This window comes from Ovis aries, chromosome 22, assembly GCF_016772045.2.
Source record: "Ovis aries strain OAR_USU_Benz2616 breed Rambouillet chromosome 22, ARS-UI_Ramb_v3.0, whole genome shotgun sequence".
In the NCBI taxonomy this organism is placed as follows: Eukaryota; Metazoa; Chordata; class Mammalia; order Artiodactyla; family Bovidae; genus Ovis; species Ovis aries.
In genome coordinates, this window is record NC_056075.1 from 9,699,971 (window position 1) to 9,724,870 (window position 24,900).

A 24,900-nucleotide genomic window follows, 5' to 3' on the forward strand; every position below is an offset into this window, starting at 1 on the left:
AAATGATGAAAAAGGCATAGAATTATTGGAAAAATTATTCTCTAAATTAGAATGTATGTTGCTAATAAACATTCACAGTGAGGGGAATGAGTGGGCAATTAATGTATTTATCTTGGATACTGGTGGTTTGGCTACTGAAGCACCAAAAACTCCCTAAAAAACCAAATTACTCAAAGCTATTATAAAGACAGTCTCACTTGAGACCACTTTCCTGCACAACTTCAGGGGGTGCATTTCACATAAACTACAACATGGCAGTTCTGGTCTCTCTCATACAGTGTTTTCATGAAGAGAAGCAGAATAAGACCCATGAGAATTTACTTGTTTAAAAATCACACCAAAAAATCAAGCAATATGATAAATGTTATTTGGATTATGGAGCCGATTTTGCTTCTTGATAGGTTGAGTTAGCATAATGCTTTTACAGTTTCTTAAAACCATAAAAACTTTACATAGATATTTTTATTTATATGCCATACTTTGTCTTTAAAAGGAGGTGGTACAATTATTTCCTTCTTGAATCACTAAAGATATGGACCTTTAAAGACCAGTATCACTCAGACACAAATGTAAAATGACCTAAGTATCATCTCACTTTTCTTGATCTCACTTGATAGCAATATCATCTATCACAGACATAGCAGATAATCTTTTAAAAATTAAGTCACAGTTTTAATTTATTATATTAAATTATAGTTTCTCTCATGCCCTCCCAGGTTTTATTAAGTATAATTGGCAAATAAAAATTACATATACATTTAAGATGTACAAGTTGAGGTTATGACATGTATACATTGCAAAATAATCACAATAATCAAGCTAATTAATAAGATCTGTACTCTTAGCGAATTTCAAGTATACAATAGAGTATCAAAATTGTAGCCCACTCCAGTATTCTTGCCTGAAGAATTCCATGGGCAGAGGAGTCTAACAGGCTATAGTCCATGGGTCACAAAAGAGTCAGACACGACTGAGCGACTAGACAACAAATCATTAGCGACAGTCACGCAGCTGCATTGTAGATCCCTAGAACTGACCCATCACATATAACTGAAACTCTGTACCCTTCAACCAACGTCTCCTTATTTCCCCCTCCCACCAGCCTCTGGCAATCACCATTCTACTCTCTGCTTCTATGCATTTGATTATTTTAGATTCCACACGTGAGATCATGCATTATTTGTCCTCCATAGCCGACAATCTTGAAATGGGCATAAAAGGTCTTTGAGTGGCTAAAATAGATAGGACATAGTGAGGACACTGAAGCACAGACTTGGGTGTTCCATCAGAGCTTTTAATATCCTGCTTTAGATGGAATGTTAGCAACTTGGATGATTTGATTTGTCAGTGAATCATGAAGGGAGGAAGAAAGCTGCTGGGTCCTATACATACTATTGATTTTAGAATGTGACAATCCACAGTCTGAAAACAAGGGATGCTATAGAAACACTAAAAAACCCGACAGGGCTGGGGAAAAGCCTGGCAGTCTGCGGTCACTTAGTGCAGGGCAAATACCTCTCTGGCTCTTAATAGTTCCTGAGGGTGCCAGCTATTAGTTTTCCGGCAATGATCACTGCTACTGATGAAGGCCCCAATATTTAGGGACCAATTCTAACAGGCATAAAGTATTAATTGTTGCCATTTTTTGGATGCTCTCTGCATACCAAATGCCTTACACAGACACACATCCTACTTAATTCACATATCAACCTATGAGGTGGTTACTACTATTCTCATTTTATAGCTGAGACAGCTAAGACTCAGAGAGAGACTATTTCCTGCCCAAGAACAGAAGGCTTGGAGGTGAAGAAGCATTCAAACAGAGCAGAATTTCCCCTCCACCCCACCCTAGAAACATTCCCATAAAGATTTAAGTAAAAAAAAAATGCGTTATCATCATGTGGAAAATTCACATAAATGGGATAATTCATTCACATATATATTAATACATAAACAGGTGTCTATGTATAATTTATATGTATGCACACACACACACACACACACACACATATATAATTCTCCATTCTTAGTAAAGTTTCCATACATTCCAGCCGGCATCCTGGTATAGATAAACTATGGTACTATTAAACATTACACAAGTGTTAAGCAGGAGGTAGCTTAAGGGAAAAAGCTCTGCCCAGGAGAGAGTGGGTAATTTATTGGTGCTGTGTAATTTCATTTGATGAGTGGTGAGTGCCAGATGCCAGATCACATGGCTGGAAAACTAGGCCACTGATTAGCCAGTCTGCAGTTGGGATGAAATCAATCTTGCTGCATTTAGGTGGATTCGCCCATTTTGCAATTACCCAATGAGGAAAATATGAAAACACGAAGGGTGTGCTTGCAAGCTCCTTCACCCAAGTGAAGCAGAGAGCCCTGCAGAGGAGGAACACGTAACAGTCAAAGCCACAATCTCTCACAGTAATGCAGTCTTTGGCTACGCTTCCAGCCACAGTGAGGAACCGCAGCTCAATGACTATGTTTAAGAGAGATGTCAGGGCTGAAACAACCCCTTGGGAATCCAGGATGCTTGGGCTCACATGTGTGCCGGGATGGGGTGGGGGGTCACAAAGAACTCACACTGCAGAAACTGGTGCTCTGGGGTCACTAATGTAAGGTTTCTTTACAATTAGATGATGACTGGACTGGACATATGAATTTGAAGCAGAAAAAGCAGTTTTACATCCAAGTGATTTAAACCCATATGCGTTTTGTGACTCCTCTCTACCTGCTGAATAGAATGCAAACTTCTCAGCCCCCATCCCCCATGAAAGGCCCTTCATAACCTAATCTTCCCTCCATCCAAGCCTCCCCTCTTGCTGCTTCTCTCTTTTGCCTCGCATCCCATCTATATTCAAACTAAGGTTCTTCAAGCACATCCTTCTTTGTTGTGCTTCTGTGACTCTGAACAAGTCATTCTGCTTGGTGCTGTTGCATTGTTCTCTTTCTTTTCTGCCACCAAATTGCTCATCCTTCAAGAACTAGCACAAATGTCACCTGCTTAGAGGTCTTCTTGCTCTGCCGGGCATGGTAAGTGCCTTTTCAGCATGTTATTTGTATCTATTATGTTACTTGCTGTTTTGCACTATAATTATGTCCATGCCTGTCTCCCTTCTTAGACTGCATGCTCTGCAAAGTGGGGACTGTGATGCACTCATCTTTGTATCCAAGGCTGAAAGTGGTGCCTACCCCATAATAAGTGTGCAAAAAATGTTCATTGAGTTGTTAAAAAAAGATAGAATATTGTACACATAGTTGATCAAATGAAGGTCTTCATATGGAACTGGCTACATAAAACCCCACAGAGCTGGCAGAAGCTCAAATGGAAGAGCTATTGTATTTAGAAGGCTCTCAGTAATGATAAACATCTCTGTCAACTGCTGTCCGTGAATGTCTCCTATGTCATATGTTAAACTACACAAACTTGCTGATTCTGTAGGTCAGAAATGGTAAAATACTGTCAATTTTTATATGATTTAACATAATAGTTTTTTATATTGATTGTTAATTGTGAACAGTCACACAAAAAAAGTCCCTTGGGTATGAGAATGAAATTAAAGATGAAAAGAAAGAGGGAGGCAGACAAGTAGGCTAATGGTTATTTCCACAAAATTATAGACAAATAGCAAAAAAATTCAGTGACTCATGTGATAACGTACCTTCTCTCTTCCAAACTATGCCGACAGCTAAAGCTTGTCCTTGGACTGTCAGACATCTACCAATAAAATGATCTCACTGGTTTGGCCTACAGAGAGGCTATATTTTAGGGCGACCTGTTTCAGTTGGCAGTTCAGCCCATTTGGTAACTTAAAACCAACCATATGAGATACTACAATAGGTGATGTTCAAGTGAACAAGAAAATAACTAAGATCTCAGAAACTCTAATCCTAGAGGTGCAATCAACTTGAGAGAACTTAGACAACCCATGAAAAGTCAGGTTCTCTGCTGGGGCTTATTATGGATGTAAATATACTGCTTTTCACTGAATCTCAGTTCAGTTTAGTTCAGTTCAGTTGTTCAGTCGTGTCCGACTCTTTGCAACCCCATGAATCGCAGCACGTCAGGACTCCCTGTCCACCACCAACTCCTGGAGTTCACCCAAACTCATGTCCATCTAGTTGGTGATGCCATCCAGCCATCTCATCCTCTGTCGTCCCCTTCTCCCCCTTCCCCCAATCCCTCCCAGCATTAGGGTCTTTTCCAATGAGTCAACTCTTCCCATGAGGTGGCCAAAGTATTGGAGTTTCAGCTTCAGCATCAGTCCTTCCAATGAACACCCAGGACTGATCTCCTTTAGGATTTACTGGTTGGATCTCCTTACAGTCCAAGGGACTCTCAAGAGTCTTCTCCAACACCACAGTTCAAAAGCATCAATTCTTCAGTGCTCAGCCTTCTTCACAGTCCAAATCTCACATCCATACATGACCACTGGGAAAACCATAGCTTTGACTAGATGGACTTTGTTGGCAAAGTAATGTCTCTGCTTTTGAATATGCTATCTAGGTTGGTCATAATTTCTTTCCAAAGAGACTTTTCATTTTATGGCTGCAATCACCATCTGCAATGATTTTGGAGCCCCCCAAAATAAAGTCTGACACTGTTTCCACTGTTTCCCCATCTATTTCCCATGAAGTGATGGGACCAGATGCCATGATCTTCGTTTTCTGAATGTCGAGCTTTAAGCCAACTTTTTCACTCTCCTCAAGAGGCTTTTTCACTTTCTGCCATAAGGGTGGTGTCATCTGCATATCTGAGGTTATTGATATTTCTCCCGGCAATCTTGATTCCAGCTTGTGCTTCTTCCAGCCCAGTGTTTCTCATGATGTACTCTGCATAGAAGTTAAATAAGCAGGGTGACAATACACAGCCTTGATGTACTCCTTTTCCTATTTGGAACCAGCCTGTTGTTCCATATCCAATTAAAACTGTGGCTTCCTGATCTGCAAATAGGTTTCTCAAGAGGCAGGTCAGGTGGTCTGGTATTCCCATCTCTTTCAGAATTTTCCACAGTTGATTGTGATCCACACAGTCAAAGGCTTTAGCATAATCAATAAAGCAGAAATAGATGTTTTTGGAACTCTCTTGCTTTTTCCATGATCCAGCGGATGTTGGCAATTTGATCTCTGGTTCCTCTGCCTTCTCTAAAACCAGCTTGAACATCTGGAAGTTCATGGTTGATGTATTGCTGAAGCCTGGCTTGGAGAATTTTGAGCATTACTTTACTAGCATGTGAGATGAGTGCAATTGTGTAGTAGTTTGAGCATTCTTTGGCATTGCCTTTCTTTGGGATTGGAATGAAAACTGACCTTTTCCAGTCCTGTGGCCACTGCTGAGTTTTCCAAATTTGCTGGCATATTGAGTGCAGCACTTTCACAGCATCATCTTTCAGGATTTGAAATAGCTCAACTAGAATTCCATCACCTCCACTAGCTTTGTTTGTAGTGATGCTTTCTAAGACCCACTTGACGTCACATTCCAGATTGTCTCGCTCTAGGTGAGTGATCACACCATCGTGATCATCTGGGTTGTGAAGATCTTTTTTATATAGTTCTTCTGTGTATTCCTGCCACCTTTTCTTAAAATCTTCTGCCTCTGTTAGGTCCATACCATTTTTGTCCTTTATAGAGCCCATCTATGCATGAAATGTTCCCTTGGTATCTCTAATTTTTTTGAAGAGATCTCTAGTCTTTCCCATTCTGTTGTTTTCCTCTATTTCTTTGCATTGATCGCTGAGGAAGGCTTTCTTATTTCTCCTTGCTATTCTTCAGAACTCTGCATTCAAATGGGAATATCTTTCCTTTTCTCCTTTGCTTTTCACTTCTCTTCTTTTCACAGCTATTTGTAAGGCCTCCTCAGACAGCCATTTTGCTTTTTTGCATTTCTTTTCCATGGGGATGGTCTTGATCCCTGTCTCCTGTACCATGTCACGAACCTCCGTCCATCAGGCACTCTGTGTATCAGATCTAGTCCCTTAAATCTATTTGTCACTTCCACTGTATAATTATAAGGGATTTGATTTAGGTCATACCTTAGTGGTCTAGTGGTTTTCTCTTCTTTCTTCAATTTAAGTCTGAATTTGGCAATAAGGAGTTCATGGTCTGAGCCACAGTTAGCTCCCAGTCTTGTTTTTTGCTGACTGTATAGAGCTTCTCCATCTCTGGCTGCAAATAATATAATCAATCTGATTTCAGTGTTGACCATCTGGTGATGTCAGGTGTAGAATCTTCTCTTGTGTTGTTGGAAGAGGGTCTTTGCTCTGACCAGTGCGTTCTCTTGGCAAAACTCTATTAGTCTTTGCCCTGCTTCCTTCCGTACACCAACGCCAAATTCGCCTGTTACTCCAGGTGTTTCTTGGAGAGGGCAATGGCACCCCACTCCAGTGTTCTTGCCTGGAGAATCCCAGGGATGGGAAAGCCTGGTGGGCTGCCGTCTTATGGGGTCGCACGGAGTCGGACACGACTGAAGTGACTTAGCAGCAGCAGTAGCAGCAGCAGCCAGTGTTGCTTGACTTCCTACTTTTGCATTCCAGTCCCCTAGAATGAAAAGGACATCTTTTGTGGGTGTTAGTTCTATAAGGTCTTGTAGGTCTTCATAGAACCGTTCAACTTCAGCTTCTTCAGCATTATTGGTTGGGGCGTAGGCTTGCATTACTGTGATATTGAATGGTTTGCCTTGGAAATGAACAGAGCATTCTGTCGTTTTTGAGATTGCATCCAAGTACTGCTTTTTGGACTCTTGTTGACCATGATGCCTACTCCATTTCTTCTAAGGGATTCCTGCCCACAGTATCTCAGATACCATCAGTTGGAAGAGGCACTGATATTTTAGATATATGAATAATTAAAAAATGATGTTAGCGTAAATTTTATTTTATATTTACTAGAGAAGTTCTTTTAGAATTATCTACATGTAGATCTTTTGCAAACATAAAAAGGGAATAAGAGAGGAATAGATTGGTTGGCTTTTCCAAAAACTTCTTCATAATCAGAGTTGACTTTTGCGAAAAAATTCTTTCACTCAGGGTGTCAATGTCCATGCTCTTCCCCCAACAATCGGTCCTCTGTGCTGCCTCGAGTGCTGGTCATGCAGCATTTCTCACAAGAGTAAACAGTCCACTAAATTGTCCTTGCTGGGGTTTTCCTCCAAGATGTTGACATCTGTTCTTCAGGTTCTGACTGTGTATTTTCTCAGTGGGAAAGAAAAGTTTTTAAGTAATCAGCAAGACATTCTTTTCCCAAATGGTCCTTCTCTAGTGGTTCAGATGGTGAAGAATTCACCTGCAATGTGGGTAGACCAGGGTTCGATCCCTGGGTCTGGAAGATCCCCTCGAGGAGGAAAGGGCAACACACTCCAGTATCCTTGGCTGAAGAATCCCCATGGATAGTGGAGCCTGGTGGGTCACAGTCCATGGGGTCACAAAGAATTGGGTAAGACTGAGCAACTAACACATTTTATGCTGATGTCAATGGAAATGTTTGTTTACATGTTTATAGTGGTGGTCCCCCCCGTTGGGCCACTAGAAATAACCAAGTTCACATGTGTGAAAACTTCACCCTACCTGTCCCCTTGATGGCATCTTACAACTGAGGAAATACAGCAAATAGTAAGTAGGGTAAGGGGAGCAGTATGGTGAAGACCCACGAGTTAGTAAAAGCATAACAAGTACAAAGATACTGAGTGGCAGGATCCTTTAAGCAGAGCCTTTTCAGGAAAGCAGCAGCATCTCAGTGGATGAGCATCCAAGGTCTTCGGCATTGGTAGTTTAAACTCTCCAATTTCCCAATTCACCCAAATGAGCCGCCTCAGGTGAAACTGACAGAGACAGACTGGTTACCACAGAATCGATTTGTTCATTTACAAAGGTAAATGTACCGATTCTAAAGCTGAATCTGGTTGTCTTCCCAGACCATTCATCTTAGCAGGCAAATTTCCTCAACTGTGTCACAGGTTACGGGGGTGACACAAGTGCGGTGCCGCCTGACAGACATCACTAATCGACTGTGGCATTTCTTCTCCGCTGAGCCCAGAGGTGGCTTCAGCATCCTTCTCACTTCATTGCTTCAGGCAGCCACTACCAGTCAATTGAAGCTGGCACTTGAGAGGAATCCTATATACCAATCCTGGATTACAAGATTACAGAGCAAACACGTAATTACAAATAAGAGAATTAAATATTCTTTACTGTTTTTTTTTCCCTCTTTCCCCATTAAGCCAGGAGAGTCTGATGCACTGTCTTTGTCCAAAGCAGAGGTACTTCAATGCCAAGAATGAGAGTCACATCAGGAGCCATTTCCTCTAATGATGCTGGAAGTTCAATTCCAATTCCTTCTAATAACCTTCCAGTAGCCTCCTAGACCACTGCCCTTTCGTGGGTCACATCAGGGCTTTGACTGACGTGAAAATAAAATACAGATATTTTGACTACAAGATAGTTGTAGAAAACTAAACAACCATACTTCTATAAAACTGTGCATTACCAGTATCAGGGTTTGTAGGAAAATAGGTTGGCATAGCCAGCTCAGAACCTAACTACTGATACTAACAAAAACAATAACGTGAAGTGGCTAGCAATATTAACATTCTCCCAGACTCTGAATCTTGGAACATTTATGCATCCTAAACTCTGGGGCTTATGTTTTCTCCTTTGAGATGTAGGTCCTGAAGGGAAGTTGCTTCTAAAAGAGACCAGTTTGACCAAAATTAAAAATCTCCAGGATATAGCCTTCTTCATTAGTCCATCATTTTAGCAAAGGGGAAATGTCTTTGTGATTTTTCCATCAGTACTCCCACTTTTGCTGAAAAGCATAGCATAGTGCAAAATCCAGTGGTTCTTAAGGTCACTGTAGCTGCCACTATGGAACTAAAGGAAGATACTTCTGGAGATTTTCAGTTTTTTTCTTAAGGTTTTCCATATTTTCTGAGACTTTCTGTTTGCTTGTGAGAAAACGTACCCCAATCACTTGAAAACATCAACATGTGCAAAACCAATATGATTTCCCTGTGATGCTACTGATCTCCTATTTCTCAATTGCATTTGAAAGAATTTACATTAAGAAACCCTCTGGAGCTATAAAGGACTGTAGGTAATTTTATTGCTTTCTTATGTTACTCTACATTCCTAAGGGTCACTTTATTTAACCTTGATAAGCCTGAATTTTGACAGCAGATGGAGACTAAACCATCACCTGTGTTTTTGATATGCACAGTTTCTTTTATTTGATTTTTAATCAATTTCTATGTGTGAGGGTGACTCCTTAAACTGTCCTTGGATTTCAAGAAAATCTTACTGTGTTCTAGTTGTATGCTAACTTGATTGGGGCAGACTTCGAGTAATGATATCCTTGTGTTGGCATTTCCCCTGCCCATTGTGTGTGTGAGGTACTGACCACACTGTGACAGGAATAGCTAGGAGGCCTAAGATGGTATGGAGTTGATTCATACATTTCCTCATTTCCTCTACTCTGTTGCCAGTGTCAACCTGAACCCCTGCCATGGTACATAAACAGCAGAAATTGAATATTTGGTTAACTTATTCTTTTATAGTCCCTATGCAATGCTCAAAGGTAGTGGTTCTCAAAAGCCGATCTATGGCAATAAGAGAAAAATAAGAAGAATTATGAACTTTTTCATAGAGCAAAATGTATTCTACTTATAAACTGTTATCAGGTTCTATTGTTACTACATATTTTGGGGGGAGGGTTATTATTTTCATTAAATTCTTATAGCTATGTTTTGCTTTTTAAATTCTTAACTGCAGAATAAAAAGATAGCAATATTATACTGGTTCCCAAAATATTCAGAAGAATTTTACTGGTCCATGAAATAAACACACTTGGAGCCAGTGCTCTGGGGCGAGGTGCTTGATGTGGCTCGGAGCAGAGTCTCTGTCAGCCTGAGGAATGTCTCCCATAAAAGGGGTGTTGGGGGGCAGCAAAGGTCAGTTTCAAAAAAACATCAATAATCTCAAGTAACACTGGACAACCTTAGTTTGGACTTGGTGAGTGGATGAGTAATTTTAACAGATGGAATAAAACCTTGTGTAAAACTTACTTCCCAGAAACTTGCACAACCTCCCTATGATACAAATATTAATCAGGACAGACCTAGAATCTGGGTAAAACATTGTTTGTTTGTTTATCTGAAGTGAAATATTCAGGGAGTAACCATAAAAGGTGGAGCAAAGGAGGAACTGGGGGAGGAAGATTTAAACAAATGTGGGATAAATACCTACTTTCAAATTGCAAGCACCTAGAAGGTAAATGTGGTTTGTATTGATTCTCTGTTTATCTCTCTCCATTCTTACCATATTCCCAAGGCATTGATTATAAGCATTTACCATATGCCTGTTTACAAAAAGAGAAAGAAATATAAATAAATGAAGGCGAGACCATAACTTACACTGATGTCAATGGAAATGCTTGTTTACATATTTATAGATGGGAAGCTAGTCCAGGCACTCTGAAAATGATGAGACTTCAGTGTTATGTCAATAGTGAAAAATACTATTGACCCCCTAAGTAAATTTCTGTGATACAGGAAAGGGACACCTGAGAAGTGAAAATCGAAATACAGACTTCATTTTAACAGCACAGAATGTTTTCTATTGGCCAAATTAAAAATGTACTACGTTTATCCTTTTCTCTCTCCCTTTTTTAAAGTTCCTCTGGGGTTTGGTAGAAAGGCAGTAAAATGTTGATTCCTCTTGATTCCTCTACACTTAACTCACCAAATAACAATTTGGTAAGAGATATCTGATGTTTAAAAAGTCTTCTGAGTCCTCAGAAGTAGAGAGCTATGGGGACTGGGTTTTAGTCATTTTTGTATTTCCAGCACCTCTATTTACATCTTCTTTGTACATGGTTGGTGTTGCTCAAAGGCTCTATGCACATGGGCCAACAAAAAACTGACTCAAATTTTGAAAGATTTAAATTCTCAGGGTTCAGGTGGTCTTTTACATCTGGCGGAGATTTTTCCTTTATGAAAATAACTTCCCTTGGTTTCTCAGTCTCTGAGTTTTTCTTTTACGTTCTGTGTCATCGCACCTCCCCATTCTAACTCTGTCCTTGAGCAACGTCATTGTCCAGGAAACAAGTATTCTGATGTCTGTAATCCTTGTGCTAACACTTATGTTGAAACTCCCAGAAAGCTGAATTCTCTACCGCTAGCTCACTTTTTGCAGAGTCCAGGCAAAGGCACTAGGAACACATGAATCAGTCTGAATTTCAAATAGGTAGCAAAGGTGGTTTCTTTCCCAGATGATTCACCCTCATCTCATAAAATGCCATTGCATAGAAAATACTTTGAAAGTATGTAAAATGGAACTAGCTGAGTGTATATGTGTGAATGTCTATACGTGTGTATAATGGGATATATAGATGTTTGCCTTTATTTAAAAAGATGGAGACCACAGTGACCAATCCATGCTATTATCATAGTTTATAGCTAAACTGCAGTGAGCCTGCACAGACATAAAGTCTAAATAACCCTTTAAATAATTTTTTCCCTCATGAGATGGTAAATACATTCTTAAAAGCTATAGATGTCACAGAGGGGAAAAAAAAAAGCTACATTTTTTTCTGGATGACCTAGCCAATTTACATCTAATTTTTTAAAAAAATCTTTTAAAAATCCTTACTTAGGAGAATCAGCTCTCCATGTGCAGATTTTTTGTGGCGCAGCCAGATATTGCAGACATATGGGATATATCTGTTATATTCTTAAGAAAAGTGTTGATAAAAATTATTTCTAACCATATACTGCATAGTACGGAAGATAAGTGATACTCAGAACTGGGAAAATGATGATAAATTCAGGGTGCTGATATACCATTTAATCTATTTTTATATGCATCTCCTTAAAAAATATTGTACCTCTTTTGGCCACTGGTGTTTCAGGCTCTCAGATTTATCTTATACTATGCTATAGTACTTAATATTCATAAAGAGCTTTATCAACACGGTGATTTCCTGCAGAGACGGTACATTTTTAATTGGTTCTTATGTGTTATGTGCATCATCTCATCTTGCCTCTGTTCTACTCATCTCTCCAATGTTCTATTATATTTAATGGTGATTTCATAAACCTGTTTCTTTGTTGTGCTTTAGGGAAAGTCTTGCTTGTATTTTGGGATTCTGGCTACAGAGCTCTGTATCTGGTACACAGAGAGCTGCTGTAAAATTACTATTGGTTGGAATACTCTAGGTGTGAAGAAAGTGATGTGGTTTGGTCAATTCTCAGTGGAGCTTTTCTCTTTATTGGTATTTGTCTATTCTATTTTAATAAACCACTGGGTAGATGCAGGCAGAATGTGCCACAAATCAATTATATGGTCCATGCAGCAGCTTTAGTGCGCTCAAACTGCAAAGAACATACTTTGCTGAAATTGTATATTCAATTGCTGAAGTCTACATTGAATCCTTTCAGATCTATTCTGACTTTTAAAGTCCTGAAAACACTGGAGCAGTCTATTTTGATGAGGACTTGTTCAGAACAAGCACACAATAAAGAATGAGATACTGTTTTCTCTAGTACTGTGGCAGTAATAATAGACAAAACAACAGTCGTGGGACATTTCCCTTTAGAGTTTTTAATTGAATAGAAAATTATTCGGTCCTTCAGCAAGTTTTAGTACATTCATTTATTAGCTCTTCAAATATCTGCTGTGTTCATAGTAGTTGCTGAGCACTGTGTAAGGTGTGAGGATAGACAAACCAGTTCCTAAGTTACAAGGTGATTTAATGGACTTGCATTCTTTGGTTTCATTTAAATATAATGCTGTGTCACTCTCTCTCAAATGATACCATTGTTTAGGTTCCTAGGATGCACAGGGCCCAGAATGCTTTCGATTTTGAATTAAGAAACTTAAAATCATCTTTCCTACTCAACTGAACTTAATCACCACTTCTCGCTCAGCCGTGTCCGACTCTTTGCAACCCCATGGACTGTAGTCTACCAGGCTCCTCTGTCCATGGGATTTTCCAGGCAAGAATACTGGAGTGGGTCGCCATTTCCTTCTCCAGAGGATCTTCCTGACCCAGGGATCGAACCCAGGTCTCCCATGTTGTAGGCAGACACTACCGTCTGAGCCACCAGGAAAGTTTCCATTTAAATTAATAACTGCTTAATTTCCAACTAATTCAATCCTCCATCCCTTCTCCCATCCTCTTCTCCTTCTTCTTTTTCTTGACAATCCAGAAGTATGACCATTATTTCTCTCTGGTTCTCATTCATGCTGAATAAATCCAACAGCCTTTTGTTTGGGTTGAGCAATTATGGGGAAAATACTGCAGCCATTTTGACTTTTGCATCTAGAAAACAACCTTCTTTCTACTTTTAATATGGTGAAAATAAAAGGTTCAATGCTTGTGCTCCTAAGACAATAGTTGAGGATAAAGAAACAAGTGGATTTTAAAGTCAACTGAATTGAGGTGTAATTTACAATACAGTAAAATTCACCCTTTTTATGTGTACTGTTTCATAAGTTGTGACAATATACTGAGTTGTGTAACTACCTCTATAAAACACTACAGAGAATGTTCTCATCAGTTTCCACCTAATTCCCCTGTGCCGCTTTGTGGTTAACACCAGCCGGCCAATCACAGCCCCGGCAACAGTGTTCTGTTCCTACGGTTTTGTCCATTCCAGAAAGTCACACAAATATTTAGAATAATACAGTATGTGGCCTTCTTTTTTCACTTAGGTAATACTTCTGAGACTCACTCATGCTGTTGCAGATATTAGTAGTCTGTGGCATGTTATTACAGAGTAGTTTTGCATTTATGGATGTGCAACAGTTTGCCCATTTATCAGGTGATGGCTAGTTGGGGTGTTTCCAGTTTGGGACTACTATTAATAAAGTTGCTATAAATTCTTGTCTATATATGTTTTGATGTAGATTTATGGCTTCATTTCTCTTGGGTAAATTCCTAAAAGTAGAGTTTCTGGGTCATATGGTAAGTGTATATTTAACTTTGTAAGGAACAGTGGAACTGTCTTCCTCAGGGGCTATGCCATGCTGCACTCCCATGGTGATATGTGAGAATCACCACATCCATGCCAGTATTTGGTATCTTCAGAGTTTTTGATACGAGGCATTCGAGTAGGTGTGTCAGGGTATCTCATTGTCATTTTACTTTGCATATCCCCAAGGACCAGTGATGTTCACCAGTGATGATATTTTTGTGTGCTTGCTTGTCATCCATATCTCTTCCTTGGTTTGTGGGTTTATAATATACAACAAGAAATTTAGCATTAGTAATAGCCACTGGCGAACGTTAACCTGTTTTCTGTCTCTATGAATTTGCCTCTTCTGGATATTTCACATATGCTGTATCATTCAAGAAGAGACCTTCACGTCTGGTTTCTTTCACTCAGTCTAATATTTTCACGGTTCATCCATGCTGAAGCACGTACCAACCTCACTGCTTTTCACAGCTGAATGATATTCCATCTTATGGGTATACCACACTTTGTTTTTTTTTTTTTTTTTGTTCATCAGTTGATGGACATTTGGGTTATTTCTACCTTTGGCTATTCTGCATAATGCTGCTGTGAACATTGTGTACATGGTTTTATTTGAACACATGTTCTCAACTCTTTGGGGTATATATCTAGGATTGGAATAGCTTGATCAAATTATAATTTTACATTTATTTTATCGAGGAACTGCTAAACTGTTTTACACAGTGGCTAAACCATTTTATATTCCCTACAAGTACTCCGCTTTCTCTACATCTTCACCCAAACTTAGTTTTCTTTTTTTAAAAAATATAGCCATCATAGCAGATGTGAAATGGTATCTCATTTGGCTTTAATTTGCATTTCCCTAGCTCAGCAGTAAAGAATCTGCCTGCCAATGCAGGAGACACAGGTTTGATCCCTGGGTCAGGAAGATCCCCTGGAGAAGGAAATGGCAACTCACTTCAGTACTCTTGTCTGGAAAATCCCATGGATAGAGTAGCCTGGTAGACTGCAGTCCATAGGGTTGCAAGAGTCAAACGTGATTTAGTGACTAAACAACAAGAACAACAACAATTACTAAGGATATGGGATGTCTTTTGATGTGCTCATTGGCCATTTATATTTTTAGGGGGGAGGAGTCCTATTCCAGTCCTTTGCCCATTTTCAACTGGACTGTTTGACTTTTTGTTGTTAAGTTATTGAGTTCTTTGTATATTCTGGATAGTAGACACTTCTCAGATAAGTGATTCACAAATATTTTCTCCTATTCTATGGCCTGTCTTTCCACTTCCTTGCTAATCCTTCTATGCACACACAGTTTGAATTTTGATGAAGTCCAAATTTTCTACTTGTTTTTTTTATTACTTATGATTTTGGTGCTATATCTAAGAAATCACTGTCAGATACAGTCATAAAGATTTACCCCTATGTTTTCTTCTAAGACTTTTATGTTTTTAGCTTGTATAATTATGTTTTCAATCCATATTAGGTGGATTTTGCATGTGGTGTGAGGTAAGGATCTAACTTCATTCTTTCATATATGGATATTCTGTTGTTCCAGCACAGTATGTTGAAAAGACTATTCGTTTCCCATTGAATGTTTTTGGGAACATTGTCAGAAATCAGCTCATCATAGGTATAGCATTTTTGGGATCTCAATTCTATTCCATTGATTTATATGTCTATTCTTATATTGTTACAATACTTTAATTATGGTAGCTTTGTATAATAGCAAGTTTGGAAATCAGAAAGTGTGAGTCCTCTAGCTTTATTCTTTTTCAAGATTGTCTTGGCTATTTGGGGTCCCTTGCAACTCTGTATGAATTTTTGGATTAGCTTTTCCATTTCTGCAAAGGCCATTGGGATTTTGATAGTAGCTTAGTTGCTAAGTTGTATTCAACTCTTGCGACCTCATGGACTGTAGGCAGTTAGGTTCCTCTGTCCATGGAGTTTTCCAGGCAAGAATACTGGGGTGGGTTGTCATTTACTTTCCCAGGGATTTTGATAGAGACTGTAATAAATTTGTAGATCATTTTGGGTAATATTGCCATTAAAAAATACTGAGTTTTATGATCTATGAATTTGGGATGATTTTTATTTATTTATTTATTTATTTATTTTGAATTTCTTGGAATGCCCTCTTCTGAGGTCTTTATTATTTTTTTAATTTTTATTTTTTTAATTTTTATTTATTTAAGTCCTCTTTAACTTCTTTCAACAATGCTTTGTAGTTTTCACTGCAGAACTCTTATGCCGCCATGGTTAAATTCACACCTCTTCTTCAGCGAAGTAGCCTTTCAAATAGTTTGCCTAGCTTTAAATAACAGGGCCATTTGTTTTCTTATTTCTGACTTCTGAGAATTCTTCATATATTCTGGATACCAATCTCTTATCAGATATATGTTTTTGCAAACATTTTCTCCAAGTCTGTAGCTTGTTTTGTCATTTCCTTAACAGTATCTTTCAAAGCATTTAAAATTTTGATCAAGCATAATTTATCAATTTATTCTTTATGGTTTGCGCTTTGTGTATCCTAAGAAATGTTTGCCAAACCAAAGATCATAAAGATTTTCTCCTATGTTTTTATCTAGAAGTTTCATAGTTTGATGTTTTATAATGTTTTATATAGGTCTATGATTTATTTTTAGTTAATTTTTTGTATACAGTGTGAACCTTGAACTTTTTTACCTAAAGTGACATGTTCAATTTCTATTTTTCTGTTCACTCATTGCATTGTGTTAGGCAAAACTATCAATTTGAACTTCAGTTTCCTCATTTAAACCAAGTTAGAAATATTTACTTCCTGATCTGTCAGAATTGTTGTGAAGATCAAATGAAAACAAGCATAAAATTACTTTCTAAACTCAGAGTATAAATGTTAACTATTATTATTTCTAACATCAGCCAACAGAATGATGGCATAAGAATGTGTCATAATTGGAAGAAAGCCAGGTCTAAATTACCAGTAGCAGAGCGAGTGTTTAAAAACACTAACTTTTAGGCTGTCTTCATTTTTTTTTTTCATTCTTTTTCTATATTCTGTTCTGCAGTAGTGATTTCCACCATTCTGTCTTCCAGGTCACTTATCCATTCTTCTGCCTCAGTTATTCTGCTACTGATTCCTTCTAGTGCACTGCTCATCTCTGTTTGTCCTTTAGTTTTTCCTAGGTCTTTGGTAAACATTTCTTGCATCTTTTCCATTCTTCTTCCAAGATCCTGGATCATCTTCACTATAATTATTCTGAATTCTTTTTCTGGAAGATTGCCTATCTTTACTTCACTTAGTTGTTTTCCTGGGGTTTTATCTTGTCCCTTCATCTGGGACATGACTCTGCTTTTTCATTCTGATTAACTTTCCGTGATGTGGTTTTCATTCTGGCTGCTGTTAGACTGTGGTTCTTCTTGCTTCTTCTGGCTGCACTAAAAAAACACTAACTTTTAAGGAGACCTCTGTTTGAATTTCATTTTTGCCACTTCCTAGTGGAAGAGCCTCACAAAGGGCTCTGCGCTCTCAACTTCTTAACTTTCTGACCTTTGCAATTGGGAAGGAGTAAAAACCTCCATGGGGTGGAGATGAAGTGAGTTACACAAAGGGTAGGGGATTGATAACTGGTATTTGAGAAAGAGAGGGAGAGGATGATTATGCATGTACACTAATAAAATGATGATGCAGACTGTCATAGTTTATATGAATGTTATAACAGTTGATGGCAGTTCAGTTTAGTTGCTGAGTCGTGTATGACTTTGTGATGCCATGGACTGCAGCACACCAGGCCTCTCTGTCCATCACCAACTTCTGGAGTTTACTCAAACTCATGTCCATTGAGTCAGTGATGCCATCCAACCATCTCACCCTCTGTCGTCCCCTTTTCTTCCTGCCCTCAATCTTCCTTAGCATCAGGGTCTTTTCAAATAAGTCAGCTCTTTGCATGAGGTAGCCTAAGTATTGGAGTTTCAGCTTCAGCATCAGTCCTTCCAATGAATATTCAGGACTGATTTCCTTTAGGATGGACTGGTTGGATCTCCTTATAGTCCAGTGGACTCTCAAGAGTCTTCTCCAACACCACAATTCAAAAGCATCAATTCTTTGGTGCTCAGCTTTCTTTATAGTCCAACTCTCATATCCATACATGACTACTGGAAAAACCATAGCTTTGATTAGATGGACCTTTGTTGGCAAAATAATGTCTCTGCTTTTTAATATGTTGTCTGGGTTGGTCATAACTTTTCCTCAAAGGAGCAAGTGTCTTTTAATTTCATGCATACAGTCACCATCTGCAGTGATTTGGGAGCCCCCAGAATAAAGTCTGTCATGGTTTCCACTGTTCCCCCATCATGAATTGATGGGACCAGATGCCATGATCTTAGTTTTCTGAATGTTGAGCTTTAAGCCAACTTTTTCACTCTCCTCTTTCACTCTCATCAAGAGGTTTTTTAGTTCCTCTTCACTTTCTGCCATAAGGGTGGTGTCATCTGCATATCTGAGGTTATTGATATTTCTTCTGGCAATCTTGATTCCAGCTTCTGCTTCATCCAGCCCAGCATTGCTCATGATGTACTCTGTATATAAGTTAAATAAGCAGGGTGATAATACACAGCCTTAACATACTTCTTTCCCTATTTGGAACCAGTCTGTTTTTCCATGTCCAGTTCTAACTGTTGCTTCCTGACCTGCATACAGATTTCTCAAGAGGCATGTCAAGTGGTCTGGTATTCCTATCTCTTTAAGGCAAGATCAAGGTAAAAAGCAAGAATGTATCCTGTACTGTCTTGGAACTGGGAAAGTGTACACATTGTTAGAACATCATTCCAACATCATTTCCTTTGCCTCTCTGGCTTCATCTTGTAGGATTTAGCTCAGGTGACATTTTCTTCTAAGAAGGTATTTATTACCATTTTCTCCTCAAATCTGCTCTGTGTTCACACAATACATTGTTTTTCCTTTTCCTAGAAGAAAATGCACCATATAATGATTATCTGCTTATTGGTCAGTTTTGCTGATTATATGGGAAAGTCCTTGAATGAATGGAGTTGTCTTTGAGTCTACAGAATCCAGTATAATGTCTGGCGTACAGTAGAAACCAATTGCTGACATTGTTGAAAGTCACTCAATCGTGTCCAACTCTTTGTGACCCCATGAGCTATATAGTTCATGGAATTCTCCAGGTCAGAATACTGGAGTGGGTAGCCTTTCCTTTCTCCAGGGGATCTTCCCAACCCAGGGATAGAACCTAGGTTCCCCACATTGCAGGCAGATTCTTTACCAGCTGAGCCACAAGGGAAGCCCATGAAACCCAATAAATGTCAGCTAAATGAAAAGCTGAATATATATTACTAATTTCCAATGTGGGTATAAATAGCTTTTGTCAACTGAACTTTTTAGTTCAGCTTGTTAGTTCAGAGAATAATACTGAGGTCTACTATGCACAGACCAAGTGGACTTCCCTTTATAGGACAGAGCCATGTATAATAACATCCATCATTCAGTTTTCAGTAGTAATACTGGGTGCAGATGAAGATATATTGCATTTGTCCAAGAAAAATGATACAGATTCATTTCTAAAGTTTCCTACAAAGTACTGCTGTTCAAAATAATTAGTTTTTCTGAAAAAGTGTGATGCTGACTACATGGCAGGGTAAGTTCCTGCCATAAGTGTTTGAAAAAAGTGATTTAATTAAACTTACATGTGTTAAAACATTTAATAGCTCATATAATGTGAGATTTTATGAAAAGGGGAAATATCTGCCCATATAAATGCCAATTAAACTGTGACTGAACATCCCTAATTCAATGATCAGAATTTCTCAGCTGATGATCTCATACATACGTAGCTACCTCATAATAAAGTGAAGCAATGGGTTAGTTCTGTACCAGTGAGAAAGAGGTGAGAGATTACTCGGTGGAATGCTTAGGACTGACACGTGTTAGATCTCCTGCTCTTGGCAGACTGGGTCATTCCATAGCCTACCAACCCCAAAGGGCCTGTTTCGGCTCTCCATGGCTTACCATAAACTTATGCACAGAAGCAAGAGTACTCTTGAGGTCATAATTTCAGGCAGGAAATTTTAACTCATGGTATAAATTGTGTTAAATTACCAGACACTGGACAATGTGTAAGTTAGCTTAGGAATGAATGGCATGAAACTGAAAAACCTATAAGCTGAAAAAAACTGATAAGAGTTCCTTGTGTCCACAGGGATCCATCACTTTTATGTCACCTTGTTCTGATGTTAATAGCCCCTATGGTATGACTTAGCATCATAGCCCCTGAAGTTGAGTCAGTCCTGAAATATCCTTGTCCAGAAATATCTGTGTATGTAAAAAGAGAAAGGAGAAAAGACAGAGACTCTGAAAAGACAAGGGAGTGAGTAAGAAAAAAAAAGAAGTGCGGCAGCATGCATGAAGAAAGGTACCAGAAAAGAGCTTATCTACTAAGAAATACCAGAGAATCACCTTCACCCACCTCCTCTCTTCCTCTTCCTTTTGCTATTCTTATATAGCAATAATGGAGAACTTGCCTTGTACGAGTGTTACAGTAAATGTTTCCTACTGTGCTCTCTCCTTTCATTCTGACTATTATGAGGGGTCATTCTCTTCTTACGAGGGAGGTTCAGTTGTACCATTTATAGATGGGCTTATAGTCTAGCTTACTCAAAGGCACAGGGAGAACTGAGGTCTATCTGACTCCAAAGCCCAAAGTCGTAATCACCCCACATTAAATAAATTATCCAACAACATATCTAATGTACTTTAACTGATAAACACAATTGACTTTTGTCTTTCAAAGCACTTATTCTAGAAGGCCATATGACTAAATCCGTAGTGATACACTGGCCAGCATCTTTTAGGGTAGGAGCTTTTAGAATGAGCTACTGGACACATTAACACAGATAAACACAAGCAGTTATATCTCTTTAGTTATATAAAAACATTTAAGAAAATTGTCAAGATTGCCCATCTACTTTACTAAAAAGTTATATGTCCAAATGACTTCAGTTGTTTCTGAAACATTAAATTCAAGCTCACCTTTCAAAGACCTGATTGAACTGAGTACATGCTGAAGAATAAGTGTCAGGATTTTTTTGCAACCCAATCTGGCTGCAATAAGGGTGTGGCTTACTAGGGTGACTGACTATGTTGAAAGGGACACTTGTTTGAATTTATAGTCTTGGTATATTCATACAATCAATCAGTCACTGCTTTTCAGTTTGATCCTACCACAGAGAAGACAGTGAGGCAGATATGACAGAAAATGTGTAAGAAAGAAAAAAAAAAAAAAGGAACTATCAATTACTACCTGACCTTCCAACGCTGAAATAAGACACAGCTACCGGTCAGAAATTCATCTCATAAGGGAATAATGTAAATATGTAGGTGATTTCAGGCTCTACTATGTATACACACCCCACCACCTTATCCCACCAAACACAAACCTCTTAAGAAAAATTCTGGCCTAAAGTTGTCACCTATTTCCTCTTTTATTTTTTCCAACTCCTGGGCAGTACTATGCCAACCAAAGTAATCAACTGGGGGAGACCTGAGGAAGCCAAAATGGGGAATTTGCATTGACAAGTTCTTAGATTTTCCTTCTAGGAGAGGGGAAAACATCAAGTCAAAAATGAAGAATGTGAGTGCAAGGCTGAAGAAAGGAAAGAAAAAAGAAAAGCCTACATGGCTGATAATTGGAAAACTGTGGAAAACTAGAGTTAAGGTGCAAAAAGTTTTGAGGGAGCTTACAGAAGTGAGATATATAAGGAATGAGAAGAGAAACTTCAAAAAGTACTGCTAAGGATAACGAATTTTGGATATCTTTAAAGACCTATAAAAAATACTAGTAAAGATGATAATTATTTTACATTCCTTTAGACTGCTGAATTTTGTTTCTTTGACTAGAACACAAGACTGGGCTATAAGGGATTCTTGATTTATTTGGGTTATAGGAGAATAACATTTACAGCAGGTGTTCTTAATGCTGGGCTTGTGGGAGGCATTTTAGGTTGCTTGTAATTTTAGTTACTTCATAATTAGATGCAACTTTGTGTTTATGTGTGCATGTATATTTTGAAAGGCTGTGCATCTTCATATTCATGGCTTTGATGAGGTTCTTAAAGAGTTCATGATCCTTCTTAAAGAATATAAAAGGGTTCACATTGAGCAGAGAGAAAGTACAGACTCAGGGCAAAAGACCAAGTGAAGAAATGGAACTGCAGAAGAGAACAATTCTAATTTCACAGCAAGAGTTTAATAGGCTAGTCCAAATCCATTTATTTTTGCCAAAGATACCAAAGCATTCATTTACCACCTGACTCTCCTTTTTCCCTACCCCTAAATTCCCCTCTTGACGTCCATGGTGTTTGAAATGCATTCAGTGATTATTTTATTTTTTTTTACAAAACAGTAATCCATGAATGTGCTACGTGACAAAAAAGGCATTGAAATATTCAGAAACTACAGAAATATGGGGGAAAGTTAGAGTTAAACTCACAAGCAAATCATACTTTTATAGTAAATGTATAAAATTATAGTAGTTTGGGAAAGACATCATGATAGACTCTGAAACAAAGGGAAGCACAGCGAATAATAGTGGTGAGAGGATTAGGGTTATCAAACTGGTTAAGTGGCCCCTGTCAATGTACACGGAAGTTGTTTTCAGTTATTACTCTTCTGCTGAGAGGATTAATATATCATACTTGTTACAGAAATCTTAATTCAATGTATCACAGCTTAGGCATCAAGGTATATTAACTGGGTAAACATTTAAATGATGGAAAGGGGAGGAACTGAGAATCACGAAAAATCTGCCATTGCTTTGCTGCGTTTGTCTGAACCACCTACTCATGTGTTTTATTCAAACCCCAAATGGGAAGCACAGAGCAGCCCCATTGAGTCTTTCAAACACACCTTCTTTCTTCATCTGCCTCCTTCCTTAATAGCAGCACCCGCTAGAAAGCAGTGCTATCCTACTCAAGGCAAAAAAATTTAGTGTCTTAGGAGAAGGCTTTCAGCAAAGATCAGTCTCTAGAATTCCATGGACAGAGTATTAGATGTGACCTAGGCATTTGTTATATGCTCATGGAATAAATGAGTAAACAAATGAATAAATGAACAACCATCTTTCACTGCCCTGACCCACCCCACCCCATCCCATCCCCCGGGCCCTGCCCCCATGGATGTAAGACAGTAGAGGCAGCAGAAGGCCTCGAGAGCCACATCAGGAAACATAAAATGGACTCTACACAAAATACTCCCTTACCTCTTTCAGAAAGCAGTCACTTCCAGAAAGTGGCTTGAGCCTTAAAGGGCTGGTGCTCTCCCTAGAGGTTTTATTAGAGGGGCAGGCAACACTGCCTCATAAAGGAATCTGCCAAAGAATTCTGGGGGAAGGAAGGTTATGACAGGCAGAAGTAAGGCTCCCCTCCTGTGGATCAGCTGGTGAAGAATCCACTTGCAATGCAGGAGACCTGGGTTTGATCCCTTGGTTGGGAAGATCCCCTGGAGAAGGGAAAGGCTACCCACTCCAGTATTCTGACCTGGAGAATTCCATGGACTGTATAGTTCATGGTGTTGCAAAGAGTCGGACAGTACTGAGCAACTTTCACTTCACTTCACTTGCTATGTAAAACATCTAGCTTCAAATTATATCAACAAGATTATTTCCGTGTTTTCTTTTTCAGACCAACCTAAGATTAAGTTAACTATCATTTAAAGACATTGGCTATTGAGATTTGAAAACGTTGTTTTAAAAGGAAGAAGTCTTCTAAAGCGACCATGATGTGCTTAAGTAAATATTTTCCTGAAAGGTTCACTGTATAATTTAACTTGAGAAGATATGGGTAAACACATAGAGCTGCGGCAATATTTTAGGAAGTAATTTACCATTTCCTTTGATTTTGGAAAGTCCTTTAAAATATACAAAATCTGTTGCGATTTCTCCCAACTACTTTTTCTAAAGGGTTCACAGCTCTAGTAACAAATAGTGCTGATAAAGCAGGTAATCAATGTGCTAGGAAATCTTAGGAAAAGTAGACAAGTCACTGGTTCCTTTTCCCTCTGCTCCCCTGTCCTCACACGACTTGACAACTGAGTTTACAGATCAATACTTTTTCTCTGAATACTCAGAAACTTCTGTTGGAATATACAGAGGATTTTCAGAAAAGCCAGCATTTACTTAGTGTAGAGTTTTTAAAGTTTGAACTAGTAGACTGATCAGCAGGTTTATCTAATCCTGAAAAAACAGCTCAACTAGCTGATCTATTCATTTTTCATTCATCATTCATACCTGATCTATTCAGGTATTCATTTCTCTCTCCCAAACAGCTCTACTGGCAGCAGTCAAAACCAAAGTGGGAACTTAATAAAAATGAAAATTGTGGTAGCAAAATATACTTACAAGGTTAATTTGACATATTGCAAAAAATTTGGGAGGTTATAGTGGTTTCTATATAACCACAGTACTGATTTAGAAAAACCTCAGAGAAACAGCTGCATTTTGATACATAACCTGCCTTGCCTGCATAAGAAACCCTTTCAGGTTATACAAGTCTAGATGCGAGAATTTGAACGTAACATTGGAGAAAATTATATATGTCTCTTACTGAGAAATAACAGGATAATAAAAACTTACATGTAAACTTCTCTGTTAGGCAAATGCATATTTGCTCCCAAGATCACGTTAATTTATTTCACTGCTGCTGCTGCTAAGTCGCTTCAGTCGTGTCCGACTCTGTGTGACCCCATAGACGGCAGCCCACCAGGCTCCCCCGTCCCTGGGATTCTCCAGGCAAGAACACTGGAGTGAGTTGCCATTTCCTTCTCCAATGCATGAAAGTGAAAAGTGAAAGTAAAGTAGCTCAGTCATGTCCCACTCTTCACGACACCAGGGACTGCAGCCTACCAGGCTCCTCTGTCCATGGGATTTTCTAGGCAAAAGTACTAGAGA

At 38.7% G+C, this 24,900-nt stretch overlaps 1 protein-coding gene across 6 annotated transcripts in view; it reads right to left on the bottom strand.

Annotated features, from left to right (window-relative positions):
• The window catches only part of RNLS (renalase, FAD dependent amine oxidase), a 363,618-nt gene that overhangs the window by 84,850 nt on the left and 253,868 nt on the right, over positions 1-24,900 (bottom strand). Inside the window, exon 8 of one of the 6 annotated variants that reach the window (XM_060404928.1) lies at positions 2,581-2,640. The exons of 4 other annotated variants lie outside the window; for them this stretch is intronic. In XM_060404928.1, the coding sequence (XP_060260911.1) occupies positions 2,608-2,640 (33 nt within the window). In that variant the 3' untranslated portion in view covers positions 2,581-2,607. Of the gene's footprint in view, positions 1-2,580; positions 2,641-8,914; positions 24,894-24,900 lie in introns of those variants that run through there. One more of the 6 variants, XM_060404927.1, reaches the window with a different exon arrangement.